Below are 18,864 nucleotides of genomic sequence, written 5' to 3'. Positions count from 1 at the left end.
TTTAATAAAAATTAATAAAAAAAAAAAAAAAAACTCACTTATTTAAGATTTAAGTAAACTAGCGTGTTGACCTGTGGTTTCTAGATGTGGTCCTTTTTATGCTGTTGTGTATTCATGCATGCTGTACTGCATTTGTCCAGCAGTCACCGCCAAAGCAACGTTATTTGTAAGGCTATTGTATTCCAAAATTATTAATATCTCCCAAAATATTGGTCCAATCAACTTGCTGTTTTCACTAGTCTCTTCCTTGACCTTAAATACATAAATATGCCAAACTGCAGCAGTCAGCTCTTTCTGGATTTTGTGTGAATCCCCAGACACACATACACACACAGAGAAACCACTTGGCTTTTATAATATAATATAGATGGGAAGGTTTTTTAAAAAAAATCATAAAAAATTTGAACTTTGAGCTACTTTTCCCAAAATGTAATCACATCTATTCTTGGTCATTGGCAATGTATAAACCCAATTTGGTATGAATTCAACCAATAATTTTGCTGCTAAAGTGTTAACAAACAAACCAAAACAAAAACAATACCCTTGCCTCTCTCGAAGGGGGGCGGGGTAAAAATTCTCAAAAGTTAAAAAGGTAATGACTATTTAATAATGCTGAAATTCACCCTGTGTTCTGTTCCAAATCCCTCTTTTCATTACAGTGCTGTTAATGTTGCACACATGATTTGCTTAATACTGTGATTTGTTTACCTGGAAACACTGTCAATGAAAACAAAAAATGAATTATGGCTGAAAATTGCAAAACTGCATGTTTCTATTTAATTACATGGTATTATTAGACCACGCTAGACTGAGCTGTATAAAGTGCAACCACTACTGTTTACAATAATTGCTAATGTTCCAAATGTAAAATGCAACCTAAAATTAGTATTATTTTTTGGTGTTTTTTTTTTTTTTTTTTTTCTCGTTGTCATGGCTTTAAGTGGTTAAAATGAAGAGACGAACAAAGGTAAATGTCAGCCGGTGGTGTTATTTCCTCTGTACTGACGCCTGTGATTTTCCCTACAGAGCTCATGGTCTAACCTTTAAAGTCAGATACAAACTCCAACAGCAGCCTCTGTAGGACACAATTTAATGTTTTCACTACATTATTCACCTAAAGAACGCAGCTCTCACTCTTTCTCGAACATAAAAAATCTTGCTCTACTTTCGTACTCTCACTCTAGTTGTTGCTCTCTCCACCTACACATGCAATAAAACCCACAGCTGAATGTGCCAAGTTCACACTGGGTCGCTCACAGTTGACAAAAGTTCCTCTGGGAAATGAAGGAACTCACAAAGGGAGGTTAAAGGAAATCGACTCTTTTATAAAGTAAACTGCACATCACCAAACAACTCCAGCACACAGAACAGACTGTATTGTATGAGGTGAATAATTATACTTGTAAATGTACTCCTACATGTATTTTATCATTTCTTTCCTTTAAATTGCAAGAGAAATATTAAAATGCTTGAGAAGAAAGAAAGAAAAAAAAAAAAAAACCTCTTTGGTCTTTTGGTCATTCATTGAAAAAAAGCAAAAACAACTCGCCAGAAATCTTATTGATTCCCACCATGTAGAGCTCCAGTCCTGTTGACCCAAGGTTTTTGAGTTACATAACAGGATCTCCATAGCAACAGGGTAGGGGGTCCCACTAGGGGCTTACAGAGGGTCAATCACTTCAAGTGTAGTAAATGGAAACGTACTGTGCGACATGAAATCACTGTTATTTTTATCAGGATGGATGGGGAGGAAGGTGAGACCAATAAGAAAATATCCTGGACATAGTTTGATCACAAAACACGGGTATATTTTCTATCAAATGCCGGCATGATTTAATAATTGAATGTTTTAACTTGATTTATGGTTGATTTTTTTTTTTTTTTTTTTTTTTCCAAAAGGAAAGAAATGAAAATGTTAGCTGTATAGTGTCTAACCCTCTCTTTGAGGCACACTGTATCTCATTACCACACCTCTGTTCAGGTATGTTAACCTATCATTGTACGCTCAAGGCTGCTGAGATGAACGCTTTCACACTGACTCACAAAGGTAGCAAAGATGAGTTTGTGAACTATTTCAAGGACATTAGCAGTCAGCAATTGAAATAAAGTGCTTCGCTTTCATTCTGTAGGTTAGTTAAATGATCCTTGAATTGACCACAGCTAACCTTCTTTTTACTGTTGCCAAACTTCAGACAAGCTCTTTGCCATTCTTTCAAAGGCAATCTTTAAGCACAGAATCGATTTGATGTGCCTGTATTTTCAAAAGTTCAACCATATAAGGTATTGAAATTGGGCGATGAAGGCCTTGGTATGTTGTATGTTTTGTGGCCGAAAGCGCTGATGTTATACAGATAAGTGCACCATGGAGTACAACTTTGTCATAGTGTGTGTTAAACTGTATCCCTAATCCAACCTGGGGCATGATCAGCATGTACACAGCTGTAAATTGTATATAGTATATATAGCTTTTCTGATTTGTCTTTATTTTTGATTTTGCACTTCTTTTGTTCTTGTGTGCTCTTGTAATTTGCTGCTGTGAACCTGGAATTTCCCCTTGTGAGACTAATAAAGGCGTATCTTATCTTATCTTATCTTATCTTATCCTACCTTACCTTACCATATGTACAATCTCAATAAAGCTTCAAGTCATGTGTGCGAACACTCACAAACGAAGAAATTCACGATCTTCATGCATAGCTTTCAAATGAATATTCTTTTTCATGGTTATTTAACCCTTTCATGCATAGTGGTCACTACAGTAGACAGCTATTCTACAGCTGTTCTCTTGTGTATTTATGGATTTTGTTGTTTTCGTTCCATATCAGCCGACACAGTGGACACTTATGCATCATCCCATACACTGTAATTCATACCATTAGTGCGACTTTGCTGTTCTAGATAAACCTGATCTGCACTAACATGTTTGAGTGTTGAAGGGGTGGGATTAAATAAATACTTTCTCCCACTCCTTGTCGAATGTGCAAATGAAGTCATGTACAGGGTGGGGAAGCAAAATTTACAATATTTTGAGGCAGGGATTGAAAGACAGTGTATGACCAATTAGTTTATTGAAAGTCATGAGAATTTATTTGCCACAAGAAAATTGACATAATAGAAAATGTTTTTATTCTATGTGTCCTCCTTCTTTCTCAATAACTGCCTTCACGCTTCCTGAAACTTGCGCAAGTGTTCCTCAAATATTCGGGTGACAACTTCTCCCATTCTTCTTTAATAGTATCTTCCAGACTTTCTCCTAATAGTTTTGCTCATAGTCATTCTCTTCTTTCCATTATAAACAGTCTTTATGGACACTCCAACTATTTTTGAAATCTCCTTTGGTGTGACGAGTGCATTCAGCAAATCACACACTCTTTGACGTTTGCTTTCCTGATTACTCATATGGGCAAAAGTTTGTGAAAAGGTATGGATAATAGTGTTAGGTATGATTATGACATCAATATATGTTTGGTTTCAAAACAATTGACGTAGTGCCTGCTGAGAAAAAACAACTAAATGTTCATTGTAAATTTTGCTTCCCCACCCTGTATATGTATAAATTTTGTTTTTGTTTTTTTGTTTTCTTCCATGACGTCTTACTACCTGTTTTTTTTCTAAAGACTAAATAAGATTACTTTGTCTTGTTGCATATTTGAAATAAACTAAACCCAAAAAAAAATAATTAATTGCTTGTTTTTGTTACTAAACTGCAATTAACTGTTTTTTTTCTTTTTTAACAAAAAAGTTTTGTTTTTTTTTTTCTGCATATTATCTCCATGAAGTGAGTAATGACTAGTATTAGAGTTTAAAATGTGAGAAAACAGCAAATTAGCAGCATGAAAAATGTTATTTCATAGTTTTCACACAACATATCAGTAAATCCATGTTTCTTTGCTTCAAAAATTAAACACATGGTATTAAGCTGACATTTTTGGAACTCAATGAAAAATAGGTTCATAAGACAATTTTCAGTCACATTGGGTTTTTTTCATGCCTAAAGGGGAATAAAAAACACTCAGGAAATAAATCTTGATTAAGGTTCTCATCATTCATGCATGAAAGGGTTAAGTTTTTTCATGACAGACTTCTTGCTTCTTATCTTCGCTTACAGTAACATATGACTGATGATGAAAGCATTTTTTTTTTTTTTAAGTCACAGTAATATGAACTCCTTTGTCTTTAGTCTTTGAAAGGGAAAGTGAAAAAGAGGCTTCCATTTTGGCTGTATCCAGGGGCGCCGCTAGCAACTGTGGGCCCCATGAAAGTTAAACATTGTGGGCTCTTTCTTAAATTTCAGTATCTTGTTGATCTGTCGGGGGGAGGGTTTAGTCCATACATAATGTCACTTGCGCTAGCGTGAAAATGAAACTGAAACTTAACATTCTTTCAATGTCCGATTCTCAACTTCTATGCCTGTTTAACCCTTTCATGCACGAATTATGAGAACCTTAATGAAATTTTTTCCCTGAGTGTTTTTATTCCTCTTTAGGCATGAAAAAAACAATGCGATTGAAAAATTTCTTCTGAAAAATAAATTTAAAAAAAAAATAAAATAAAATATATATATACATAAAAAAAACAATCATGAAAAAAAAAAATCTTTTGAACCTATTTTTCATGAAGTTGCAAAAATGTCCACTCAGCTGGACACCACACATTTAAGTTTTGAATTTAATTTTTTTCAGAAACATGTATTTACTGATAAATTGTGAGAAAACTATGGGGAGGGCTTGTGATTTTGGGGGTTTATGGTCAGTAGAGATCTACATAATGTTACCGATTCATGTCAGAAAAGATATGTAGGGTCTTAAAACTTTAATAAAGATATGTGTAAAAAAAAAAAATTCCATGAATATACAGGAGAACAGCTGTAGAATAGCTGTCCACTGTAGTGACCAGTGTGCATGAAAGGATTAATACAGCGGCTCTTACATGAAATTTTCACTTCTAACCTGTATCCACTGGACCCCCTCCTCTGCTCATGGGCCCCCCCACAAATGCTCGGCCCCATGAATTTGTCGTGTTTACCCCCCCTTGTTGGCGCCCCAGACTGTGTCCGATATCATGTACTCGTTCATACATTGGCTATTTCCCATTTCATAGGGAACAGTAAAATGAGCTTTCAGACACTTATGACCATTATTTGACAGTTGTGGATAAGCACAGTGATCATTTTGGTGCATTTTACTGTAGGATTTGGGTATAAAGTATAGACTTTCTTTAACAACAGACAGATGCACAGGGTTACTGGACTAGAAGTAGTTTTTTTCCCCACTGTGCCATTAAATTTTGGTGTAAAAACTGAAATTATGCGCACTGCTATGGATGTAGTGTTTGTTCAAAGGTCCACTCATTCACTGCTGTGGTTTGGAGATACTGTCAAAAGTGTAGCTGTCAAAAATATTCATACTGTGAACATTCAGACAGGAAAAATGTCCTTTCTGGAAGCAGCACTAAAAGGCATCAGGACTCCATTGTTGTCCATGAGACAAAGATTATCTCACTGCCAAGATGATCTTAGAGGGAAGGCAGTTTGAGGAAAATGCAGATAAAAACTGGAGTGTCTCCATGTGAAGTTATGCCTTGTGACAGTTTATGCTCTTTCCTCTGAATATGCCAATAGGCTACTGCTGGCTGAGTAATTTAAGGGGAATAAAACATTGAACATCGGAGCACTAAACATCATCGAACATCTGTGTGCGGCACTTAAATCCATTCAAAGTCAGCTGGCTTTTAGTTGGTAGCTCTAGACGAGTCAGATGACACATGTGCTCAATTTGACTTGTGGCTACAGAATCAGGCAGCGTGAGGCGTTCAGGTGTTTGGATGTGATTATGAAGCCAGGAGGAGAAGCAGCAAAGGCAAAGGCCAGATAAGTGATATTCATAGAGAGAGTGAGATAGCGAGAGAGCTCATCTTCATACTCATCTGTGTGTCCGCTGAATGACAGACCTGAGCTCCTCTGTCACGCTTCTCTGAACCCGCTTGAAACATCACTCGTTAGATTTCGCTCTCTTCCCTCTCATGCTCTCTTCCCCACTCTCTCTGTCTTTTATCAGTGGCAGTGGGTCCATTTCACCACTTGAGGATGATCAAAGCAGGGCAGATAGGTCTGAAATTACACCATGTGGTGCAGAAAGAGAGATAGGGCCTTATTACCTCTCAAGTTGAAAGATTTAATGTCAAACTCAACATTTCTCTCTTATGCCTCTTATCCTTCATTTGTTGGCTGAGGAGCTCCCGGAGCTATCCGATTAGTTAACTTTATGACTGAAATGTCTCCTTACGTCCGCCTAATAAAATCATTCAAGTGAACTCTTCATACTAGGTTGCAGCGTTTTAAAAGACATGGAACTCTGCTCTGGAGTAAACCTTCAGTCATTGATTGAATTTATGAATAAGACATTGACAGAAAATCAACATAAAAAAATCTGAATGAGAGGAGTCATGAAGGTCAGTTTATAACTCATGTATTAGTATTGATCCAGTGAAAAGAAGTGTTATATCCGCTGCGGAAGAAATATGTGTGCAGTTACCAACCAGAGGATAGGCAGATTAATGCTTTTGGACACACAGCAGACATTAAACATCAAAATATCTCAACCACCCTGCTTTAAGTCTTTAACCCTCAAAGACGGAAACAGCAAACAGCTCTAAAATCTTTAAATGACTTTTGAGCCACTAATTTTAGATTCAAGATTCCTTTTATTACCCCACCCCCCTGAAGAGGAGGCAAGGGGTATTCTTTTTGGTTCAGTTTGCTTGTTTGTATTGGTTGAATTCATATCAAATTGGGTTTATAGATTCCCAATGACCCAGAATAGATCTGATTACATTTTGGGAACAGTAGGTCAAAGTTAAAAATGTTTATGAATTTTTGAAACATTTTTTTTCTCCCCATTTTCTTATAATGGGTAAAATTATAAATGTTTGTAGTAGCAAAACTATTGATTGAATTCATACCAAATGTGGTTTATAGATTGCCGGTGACCCAGAATACATGTCGTTACGTTTTGGGAAAAGTAGGTTTAAGTTTAAATTTTTTACGATTTTTTTTTTTTTTTAATCTTTTTTTCCCCTCATTTACCTATAATTAGGCAAAATTTCACATGTCTGTAGCACCAAAACTATTAGTTGAATTCATACCAAATTGAGTTTATAGATTTCCAGTGACCCAGAATAGATCTGATTACATTTTGGGAACAGTAGGTCAAAGTTAAAATTTTTTATGAATTTTTGAAATATTTTTTTCTCCCCATTTTCTTATAATGGGTAAAATTTTAAATGTTTGTAGCAGCAAAACTATTGATATTCTATTGACTATTCATACCAAATGTGGTTTATAGATTGCTGGTGACCCAGAATACATGTCATTACATTTTGGGAGAAGTACAGGGGTTGGACAAAATAATGGAAACACCTTAAAAAATCAACAAAATATAATTTAATATGGTGTAGGTCCGCCTTTTGCGGCACTTACAGCCTCAATTCTCCGAGGTATTGATTCATACAACTTGTGAATTGTTTCCAAAGGAATTTTAAGCCATTCTTCAGTTAGAATACCCTCCAACTCTTTTAGAGACGATGGCGGTGGAAATCGATGTCTTACTTGAATCTCTAAAACTGACCATAAATGCTCAATAATGTTGAGGTCTGGGGACTGTGCCGGCCATACGAGATGCTCAACTTCATTAGAATGTTCCTCATGCCATTCTTTAACAATTCTAGCTGTATGGATTGGGGCATTATCATCTTGAGGTGAAGGTGTTTCCATAATTTTGTCCAACCCCTGTAGGTTTAAGTTTCAATTTTTTATGATTTTTTTTTTTTAATCTTTTTTTTCCCTCATTTACTTATAATTAGGCAAAATTTCACATGTCTGTAGCACCAAAACTATTAGTTAAATTCATACCAAATTGAGTTTATAGATTTCCAGTGACCCAGAACAGATCTGATTAGATTTTGGGAACAATAAGTCAAAGTTCAGATTTTTTATGAATTGTTAAAATCTTTTTTCTTCTCCCATTTACTCATAATGGGCGAAATTTCAAATGTCTATTAAAAACATACATTTTGTTTCAATTTACTTCAAACTTGGCACATATATAGAGGCAATTGATATACTGACATCAGCACACCTATAGACATGGTGACATCACCTGGATCAATGTCAAAATAAGCTACAATATGTACAAGGGGTGGGGTTTGTTGTACCTGGAACCACTTTTTGTCATTTTATACACAGAACATACACAACAAAATTCTGATGCGCTTGTAAAAGATGGAACTTCTCGATCAAAAAAGAAAGGAAATATACAATGCAAAAATATTTAAATAGTGAAAAGCTGTAAAAAAACAGTATTAACAAAAAGACACATACACACTCCACCTCTCTCCCATTTTGTCAAGTTACACATTCACACATTCATACATAGTTAAAGTGCAGAGGACCGTGAGAGGTAAATACAGTTATTGCATAGGTTTAGATTTTCATTCTATCATGATGTTTAAATAATTCAGGTGAAATGTAGTTTCTCACTTTCCTCCAGTGTTGCATGTGTCTCATCTGGATGTTCAGAGGCTCTGTAGACAACATAGGAACACCGTCATGTTCCGCAACTTTGAGTCGTCAATAAAACCTATGCAGAAAAAAAGAAAAAAAAACCTATGCAGTTTGACAGATGACAGTAGTTAGAGATCATATACAACACTGTGCAAAAGTCCTAGGCCTACATTAAGTTTGTTGGTTTAGCAAAGTTATAATGACCTCACATATGCCTTTCTCAGTCTCTGTATTATGATACTAAATTTGTGTGTGTGTATAGCAGTAAAAACAAACATTTCAAAATCTTCAGTTAAGCAAAAAATCTGCCAATGGAACAAGTGAAAATTATCTAGGTAAGATTTCTTGAAATATGATTTTCCAGATCTATTGTCTAAAAATAAGTTCTTATATCTCACTGAAAAGTTACTCTTTAGGTGATTATGTCTTATTCTAAGTGTGACGAGAAATGAGGGGAAAAAAATGGTGAGATTTAGGTTTTTGCAGTGTGGGTTGTGGTTTAGCTAATTTTACAAAGACATGAGGTTAAAACAAGCAGCCGATTCATTTTGTGTTTGGTGACATTGCGATGGTACGACACTTGAGCCACCCTTGGAACAATGGAAGGATGGATCAACCTGCCCGACCAGCACTGAAGCATAATAACCAAAACAAAAACAAATCTATGACTCATGAAATTCAGGAAATAACACACACTTCCTTCACTAGTGATAAGATGTCAAGGTATGCGATTTTACAATACACACTTTGCAAATCTAATCTCATTTTCTGTTTTGCATTCAAGTCATCGTGCAGATTCACAGGTGTGTGCTCAGTGAACAGCAATATGTGGAGCTGTGACCTATGAAAATCTGCTTACATTGGGAAATACTGGTTTTCTAGCAGCTGACCATCGACCTGTGGACCTCTTTTCCAACAGGGTCCACTGATTGCATCTGCTTCGCCACAGTGGGAACCAACGATCCAGTTACTTCTGCTTTACACATCATTGTGGGTGAGTAATTGAGAGACTTACCGCACATGTTTTTTATTTCAGTGCTTAGAAATCCCTGCTGTTTCAGTTCCACGAGATGTTATCGATGTTCACATGGAAAGTTATGGGCAGGCTTTCAAACAGGTAGTGGTTTTTATTTATTCATTTTTATCTTACCTTTATTTAAACAGGAAGTCCCATTGAGATTAGAAATCTCTTTTGCAAGGGAGACCTGGCCAAGGTAGCAGCCATACAAAGTCCAAACAATACAAAACACATACATGATACACAATGAACAGTAAAATAAAATAACAACTATTCAACCATAATGGCATCAAGAAAAAGAGTGACATTTCTCCTTCACTGCATTCTCCAAGATACTTTTAATACTACTACTACTACTATTACTACTACTAATAAAAATAATAATACATTTTATTTATACGCGCCTTTCTTGGCACTCAAGGACACTGTACAGTAAAACAGGAGAGTATAAAACAAGCAATAAAACAGAGTAAAAAATAAAAGGCAGGTTTAAAATCCTTAACAGAAATGAATCTATATAGTTTTAGGCTGAATCCCAATTCGTCCCTTAGCCCCTCCCCCTTACCCCTACCCCTCAGTTTTGTTTTACACGTGAAGGGGTAGTATCCCAATTCTCGATTAGACAGAGGGGAATAGCTAAGGCAGGATTGGTTGGCTATACAGGACTCGAAACTGAGATTTTTCAGGACAACACTATGAACAGAAGGGTCAGAGAAATCTCCCATAATTGTTTGAATCATTGGCAAGATGGAGGTAAACACAGTAAAAAAAGTGCAGCAGTGTGATGAAAGAAACACACAAATGTATGTATTTTCTTTGTAAATAACTTAATCATTTGATCGACCGTTTAATGCCGTTTCAATGTGTTATAGATCGCATTTCTGCAGTTTGTAGTTGATAGACACAAAAAGATGACCAAAGCCTATGGGACAAAGATGGTTACAGCTACAGATGACAAGGGGAATACTGTCGGAAACACAGTTTTCACATCTGTTAATAGCAGCATTGATGACTGCTGATGACGTCATGAAGTCAGAACAAATCGCGAAGGGTTGTCCCATTTCATAGGAGAATGTTTCAACCCCTACCCCTTGCAGCTTCGTTTTAAGGGGTAGTGTCAAGTGCAAGGGCCAAGGGGGAGGGCTAAGGGGGAGGGCTAAGGGGTGAATTGGGTTTGGGTCTTACAGTCTTTTGAAGATTATTCCACGACCATGATGCATGGTAGGAAAATGCTGATCTTCCAAAGTCTGTCAGAACTCAGGGAACAGTCAGAAACAACCACATGGAGGAACATAAATGAAAACTACTAGAGCTAACAGAAAGAAAATTCCTGAGGTATTCTGGGAGTTTACCCAGCAGAGCTTTATAGATGAACATAAACTAGTGTTTTTGTCTACAGATGGTTAAAGATGTCCAGCCCAGTAAATCATAGAGAATGCAGTGATGAGTGAGAGGTTTTGCATTAGAAACAAGAAAAACACTCGGAGAGCGCAGACCTCCAGTAAGACAGATCTGCCCCCCCCCCCCCCCCCCCCCCCCCGATCACCACCAAAATTTAATCATTTCTTCCTTGTCCCAGTATCAACATTCATTCATTCATTCATTTTCTGAGCCCGCTTTATCCTCACTAGGGTCACGGGGGTCACTTGGAGCCTATCCCAGCTACATAGGGGCGAAGGCGGGGTACACCCTGGACAAGTCGTCAGTTCATCGCAGGGCTGAACATATAGACACAAACAATCACTCTCACATTCACACCTATGGGCAATTTAGATTAACCAATTAACCTATTAGTGCATGTCTTTGGATGGTGGGAGGAAGCCGGAGTACCTGGAGAGAACCCACGCAGACACAGGGAGAACAGGCAAACTCCACACAGAAAGGTCCCACCCCCCGTTGACTGGTGTTGGAATCGAACCCAGGACCTTCTTGCTGTGAGGCACGAGTGCTAACCACTGCACCACCGTGTCACCCGCAGTATCAACATTTCCTGAAAAGTTCATGAAAATCCGTCCATAACTTTTTTGAGTTATCTCGCTAACAAACACACACACACACACAAACACGCAAACACACAAAGTGATCACAGTACCTCCTGGCAGAAGTAATGAAACGTAAAGAAGCAGGATGTACTGAGTTTTAGTTTCATCTGTACAGTAAGAGGGAAGTGGGTTTCAGTGACATAATGGGCGTGTGTGTTTCCCTCAGGTGATTCCCAGCCGATGGACGTCTGCTCTGTCCACCACAACCAAACCTTCCTCAGATACTCGGTCTCGTTGCTGGGGTATGGTTTCTATGGAGACATACTGACAGACAGTGAGAGGAAGAGATGGCTGGGCCCTGCTAGATATGACCTGTCAGGTATGAAGGCCATGATTTTCTGAAAAATTTACCTCAGCCTTTCAACCCTCAGTGTTCACAGACCATTTTCTGACATAGGCTAACCTGGCGTTTATCCTACGAGCCCGTGTCTGGACTTTGGAGGATTAAAGATATAAATCTAACACACAGCCTCTGGCTTTTGAGTTCAGTCCAGCTCAGTACTGAACCGCGAGTATCAACAGGTTCACGACAACCACCAGGAGTCCTGTTCAGCCAGGGTCTAACAGGATAAATACTCCCAGTACTTTAAGGCATTTAGAACAAACCCTGTGAAGAGTGAAACTGGTCAAAATTAAATGGCACTCAGCTGGAACAAAAAAGAAATTACCTTTATTTGTTCCGGTTGTTGACATGTTTTATTACTTTATTAATCATTATTACAATGCGTTTTAAAGTGGACACACTCTCTGGGTAACACGTTTACAGTGAAAGTGATGGATCAGGACCAGCATGGATTAACCATTATTTGTACACTTTAAACAACTACAGTATATATTAACAATGTTATGTATCAGATTTGATACTGCTTGTACTTATTTGATTTTCTACTGCTCAGAGACTGTTATGATGTTCTTGTTTCTGCTGTTGCCCCTTCTCGTAGGGCCTTGGGGTTGGATTGGGCATGGGGAAAAATGATATAAAAGGCAATGTATAATGAATGCATTGTAATTCTGCTCTTTTGTATGTACTGTTACATTGCTCATAAAAAGATAAATAAAAAAAAAACAACAACAACAATGTTATGTATATATTTAGATGTATAAAACAATTGCAGTATCCTATAAAATCCAAGGTATATTCAATCAGAGGTCACTATACTCTCTGTGCTGTTCCTTCATAGTTCCATACATGACTTAGTGTGTGGAGGTTTGAGGAAACACGTACAAAAACAATGGTCTAATCTTTATGCTACAGAGGACAGTGGTAAGAGTTGTAAATCGATTGTGCACCAGCCAATACAATATTTCAAACATTAAAATTTAATGACTTGATTTTAAATCTGATTAAGGGATAAAGCACAAAATAATGGTATTCAGAGGCTGTCTGAAGTTAAACACAGTCAATAGGAACTGAAACGGTTAAACTTATGGAATGAATTTAATAAGGAATGGAGGACATGTGACTCAGTTTCAGAGATGACATGTTTGTGAGGTACATTAAAGAACAATTAAATGCATTATATAATCTTCAAAGACTTATACTGACAAATTCACAGTCCCAAAACTTTTGGCCATGATGACAAATTGAGTCACATGTCCTCCATTCCTTGTTAAAATCATTCCATATGTTAAACCGTTTCAGTTCCTATTGAGTCTGTTTAACTTCAGAAAACCTCTGAATACCGTTATTTTGAGCTTTATTGGATTTAAAATGTACACATGTAAAAAATGTTGATAAAAGGTGGCGAACAAATATAAAAGTGATGCACGATAATGAAATGTATGTTGTATATGATTGGAAATTTGATGTAGTTTCATTCATTCATTCATTTATTTATTTATTTTCTTGGGTGAGTGCTCACCCTGTACCCTTTCAGTCAATATTGTATTGTAATAATATAATTTAGTAACTGGTTGTTGATCTCATGTTTGTATCAATGCTGGAAAAATGACAATAGAGACTGAAATTAACTACTTGATATGAGTATGCAAATTATTATTATGATTTTTTTTTTTACATGAGGGGGTAATTTTCCATTTACCATACTGACAAACAGTATTATATAGTATTATACAGCAGGATCATCAGTAAACTCATATACTGTAGCACCATAAGGACTTATATTAAAGAGTGTTAATAATTTCACTAACACATATACTATACAATTACACACAGTTAAATGCCACACAACAACACCAAAAGAAATATTTTTGGCATTCTTTCTCTGCATTTTCTGTATCTTACTGAGTTGTTTTTCTTTGCTTAGGAGCAAAAACATTTCTGAATCACAACTACTACGAGGGCACCGTCTCATTCCTCCCTGCAGAGGACGACATGGGGAACCCCAGAGACAAGCTGCAGTGTCGCTCCGGGTAAATAAAGCAGGTCTCAGACAGACCACAGGCATCCATTTGAGCACAGCTGAGCTTATTCTACAGTGTTTTTATTAGGCTTTGATTTAGACCATGTACCTGCCGGATGTTTAAAACAGATAAGAGTAGTTTATGTTGTCTTATTTCCTAAAGGATCTTACTCTGTGTACAGACAGTGCATTTGTTAAGAGGGTACTATGAGTCTATGAAAAGTATTAACCCATAAAGACCCAGTGGTACTTTTGGGACAGTCCCCTAATGAATTTTTCTCTATTTTTACCTTTCTTAACTGATTTATCACCGATTTCTTTTATATTATCCTATGTATTTCGCTTTTTTTTTTTTTGTGTAAATCATGTATTATCCTATATTTATTTCACATATTATGTAGATGTTCATAAAAACTTCGAGTAAATTCTAAGTTAATTATATCAAAACACAGAAAAATAACAGAAAAAGTGACTTTTTCAGCAAAGGCATTGCTAACTGAACATAAACCCAGTGTGTCCATCCACTGTCACTGATCCAACTCCATGGGTTTTACTGGTGAATCAATGTTGGAGAAGATGATAATGTTTCCATGGTAACTACGGAGCCTCTGAACATCCAAATGGGTCGTATCTGATGGCCGTGAAAAGATGAATAACTGTATTTTACACCAATTATTTACATGTATTGATAGGATTAATGGATCAACAGGTATTTAACGGTTTACGTCAGTAGTAGGTTTGGGTCTTTATGGGTTAATATGTAAAATACCATAAATAATGAAAACTTCTGTAACTGACTGTTTATGATGGTTAACTGCAAATTTTGGGAAAGTCCTGTGTCAGGGACCTTTATCTTTTTTCTTTAGAATCAAGAATCAAGTTAAGCATGGTTTATTCATTTTTCCTTAATCTTATTTTAACAAAATATATCCAACGTAGTTTGATTTCCACATTTTAAAAGCGAGACCACATGCACAATTTATTAATTGAGGATAGTAAGTGTGGTTGTACTAATCACAGCTGGCTTAAATTTGCCTTTTTTCCCCCATTATTAAGGCCAATTATTGTCTTTCAGCGGTTAGACTCATTCCAGTTTTAAGACATCTAACCAAGTAAAGTTTGTTTATCCCGTTGGCAGATTTTTTTGGCTTAGTACAAAAAAATGTGAATGTATTTAAAATATGTGGCTTCGTTCTTGCAGGGCTGTTTTGCAGTATAGTAAAGGCCCCTCTAGCTGCACACTTGGAACATTTCTAATTGAAAATTGAGTAATATTGAAACAACAAAACCCTAATTTAAGCTTGTTAAAACTTTGAATTTCACTGGAACACTCACAGAGTTGGTTTGGTGATGGTAAAACAAGGTTATCTGTTGATATTTCAGATGCCGTGTCTGTCAGCACAAGCCTTTATCAAACGATGAGCACAGTAACATGTCGAAGGAGACGGAGAAGTCTGATAAAGGTAGGAGTTTGGGTTTATTATTTAACATACTATGTCACATAGATAGTACCAGAAAGTGTATTTTTCATCTCTGGGCCTCATTATCGACTTGTTTGTCTATTCTGAAACAATTCTGAGACTCTGGAGATCCGTGAAAACTATCTTCTAAAGGCTGTAGTTTAGAGGGAAGACAGAAAACAAAAGGAGATAAGACATCCTGCATAGTTTTGCTTTCTCCTTGAAATTATACACACACGGGAAGGGAAATGTAAATCTGGAGTAGATAAGGCTCTGAGTGCAGAGACTGTAAATAACAGCATCATCATCCTCATATTTCTGTGTTTTTGTGTGCAGTTTTTGTTGTTTTCTACCACACCATGGCCAAATTCTTTGATGAGATATTTGATGAGTTATTGATGAGAAAATATAAAATGATGCTAGTGACATTGCATCGACTCCCACCCGTTGTGCCCGACCACAGCCGTTTTTCAATCCATGTTTCAAATCTGTAGCATCCACCCTTGTGTCTGCTACAGAAGATTACGAGTCCCTGATGTGGCTCGTGTCTCGGTACTTGGTCACATGTCTAACAACGTCACCTCTGTCCGCCCAGCAGACCGCTCCAGAAGTCTCCACTGTGGTGAAAATACACACACTTCATTATCTAGACTTCCCTCCATAGTGCAACACAGCAGCACAAACCTCTAGACACAGATGAAACACAGATTCCTGTGTGTGTGTGTGTGTGTGTGTGTGTGTGTGTGTGTGTGTGTGTGTGTGTGTGTGTGTGTGTGTGCACAGCAGATGAGCTGCGCGTTGTTTTTTTTCTTTCTAATTAGTGTAGTGGAAGGATGTTAAATCCAAGATTTTCTGTGTTGGCCTGGCTATGTGGGACTGTGGGTTCCTATAGCATGTATGTGTGCTTCTGGATCTTGGTGTGTAAATATGAAAGCGAGCGTAACCTGTTTGCGTGTGTGTATGATGTGTGACAGACTCCCACTAATCAGGAATAAATTTGGCTCTGCCAGCTCTGACAGGGGGTTTGCCTCACGCCAGTGCTGCCGTTTGTTTTGCGATTTTTATTTGTGTTTTTTTTTTTTCTTTCCTTCCTGGCGAGGGAAATCTCAGACAACTGCTAAATCAATGAGGCACGACACACTTTGTCTGCAAATGAGCCGGCCTCTCCTCCAAAAGCAAATACTCATTTGGAGACATTCAGTAATGTAGAGCCTACAGTCCACACAGTTGGATATGGTGTTATTTGTTTTTTGATTATTTTTTTTATTTTCAAATGTGGCTTTAATCACTGCTTCACAATTAGAATATTGTTGTTTTTATGTAGCCTCAGCGGGCTTGTTATCATTGGTTCGCGTTATCACCTCTGTAAGTTTGTTTTGCGAAATGAGGGGGAAAGGTAATGAATCGTTTTGCTTTCCGAGATCACATAATTTTCCCTCTGAGGTGCTCAAAAACAGTCAGATGCTAATTTGGATGTCTGTGATCACTTTTTGCAGCTTATTCCAACAACTATCACCCTGGTGACAGGCACCGCCACTCCCGTGGGTGATTCGGTGTCTTTGATTCACCATTGCTTGTAAACAGTCGCTAATCTCTGAGGAACAGTGTGGTGATTTGTGAAGTGCAACCATCATGTCTGCCTTTTGAGATTTACAAACCACATGTGCATTTAATTAAAAAAAGAAAAAGAAAAAACCTCACTGTTAATATCCTATCACACTTCCATCTATATGACTTCCTCTACTTCCTGTAGATATTGTGAATCTATAATTGCTTTTTTAAATATAAGACATACTCAGCAGTGCTGCAAGTGTAAAATGCATTAGTTTCAGTTTCAAAGTTTCTATCTTGGTTCAATCATCAGGGTAAAGCTGCTCTGAGAATTCTTGCCAAGACATCTGGATCTTAATGGACTCTCATCAGCATCACTGCTGTTGTGTGACAAGCTTGGAACCTAACCTCAGGACTCATAAAGCCTCTGCAAAATGCACAATATCATTTCAAAACTTAGGAAATTCCTGGTGCACTTGCAGAGATACATGGATTATTGGTTTTAGCCTGACACCAGAATGTCTTAAAACTAGGAGCTAAAAAGAATCAGGATCTCTTATCTCGCTTGTAAAAATTAGGAGCTCGAGGCTGGCAGAATCCTCCAAATAAATTAAAATGTGGCATATTTGCAAACTCTGAGCACAGCATTGCAATCAAATGACAGTATGCTCACTGCAACTCAAAGTCTGTTCATGTAAAAGTGCCAGTTTCAAATGGCAGAGCTTTTAGATTGGAGGAAAAAAGAAGACTTATGTAAAAACAAAAGCACAACTAGTCACTTGGCATGTTTTAGAAATAACAGGTGACAACGTGCTTATGCAATTATTGTGTATGAATTGTGTATTTACAAAATCAGTTCTCAGTTCAGCAGTATTTGATTTTTGTCACAAATTCAACGTTTTTCTTGTGCAAACATGTTGTATTAAATTATATCTGGGGTATTCTGCCAACTTGGAGTCAACAACAAAAACATTAAAGACATTTTAACTTAACTGTGTTTCATTTCAGCTGCTTCATTTAAGATGAAGTTCCAAGTTTGACAGCCAAACACACAGTACAGCTCCCCTGAAATAACCCCGAAAACTGGAGAGACTTTGATAGTGAAGTTCTACTTCTGACTGCAGTGAGAAGTGGTCAGTGAGGTATAGCTGTAATACTGCACTGCAAAAATAACCCTGCTAGAAAAGCCACACATTCTTAAATATAACCAAATTTTGTTGTTATTAAGCAATACAATTGCCTGTGGGGTAAGCAGATTTTGTTTGGCTCAATTACATAAAACTACAGTAAGACTAGCAGCTGAGAGACAGTAATGGGGCTTGAAGCTATGAAAAAGTGCCATAATTTATGCATGCTCCTTATTACAAGCAAAGAAAACATAGTTATTTAAGACAGATGTCATATTCTTAAAATGATAAGTTGTGTCTGACTCTTAAAATAAGGATAATAATCATGTTCTTCTGCAGGGTATTATGCAAATCATTATTTCAGCTTGTTACTGGTTACAGCTCGATGTTAGCTGGAATATTTCATGAAGACAAACTCAGATATATTTTCCTCCCATAAACAATTGTCCTTTTTTTGTTGTTAAAGGTGACTGGTTGCTATTTTTTTTTTGACAAGCTCAGAGTAACATTTTTTGGGTGTTCTCAGACAGACGGAAACTGCAGAGAAAAGCAAGAGAAAGAAAAGAAAGTCTAGAAGCATTAGCCGCATGATGCTAATGAGTCTTTTTTACCTGTAGATGGAACTGAATATGTTAAACCTTCAGCCAGTGGTGGAGACTTGTTTTGATAGTGACTAGCGGCATTGTACTCGTGGTGCCATTGTACGATAGCATGAGAGGCTAAAATTGCCCAGCATACCTCAC

The 18,864-nt window shown here is 37.1% G+C and overlaps 1 protein-coding gene across 1 annotated transcript in view; it reads left to right on the top strand.

The window, feature by feature from the left end:
- Positions 1 to 18,864, top strand: part of cerk (ceramide kinase) — a 79,365-nt gene that overhangs the window by 35,903 nt on the left and 24,598 nt on the right. Inside the window, exons 7-10 of the mRNA XM_030149301.1 lie at positions 9,480 to 9,554; positions 11,787 to 11,939; positions 13,888 to 13,993; positions 15,367 to 15,446. Coding sequence (XP_030005161.1) covers positions 9,480 to 9,554; positions 11,787 to 11,939; positions 13,888 to 13,993; positions 15,367 to 15,446 — 414 coding nt within the window. The remainder of the gene's footprint in view (positions 1 to 9,479; positions 9,555 to 11,786; positions 11,940 to 13,887; positions 13,994 to 15,366; positions 15,447 to 18,864) is intronic.

This window comes from Sphaeramia orbicularis, chromosome 12, assembly GCF_902148855.1.
Source record: "Sphaeramia orbicularis chromosome 12, fSphaOr1.1, whole genome shotgun sequence".
NCBI classification, from domain to species: domain Eukaryota; kingdom Metazoa; phylum Chordata; class Actinopteri; order Kurtiformes; family Apogonidae; genus Sphaeramia; species Sphaeramia orbicularis.
Note: the sequence above shows the minus strand (reverse complement) of the source record. Positions and strands in the feature narration are given on the sequence as shown.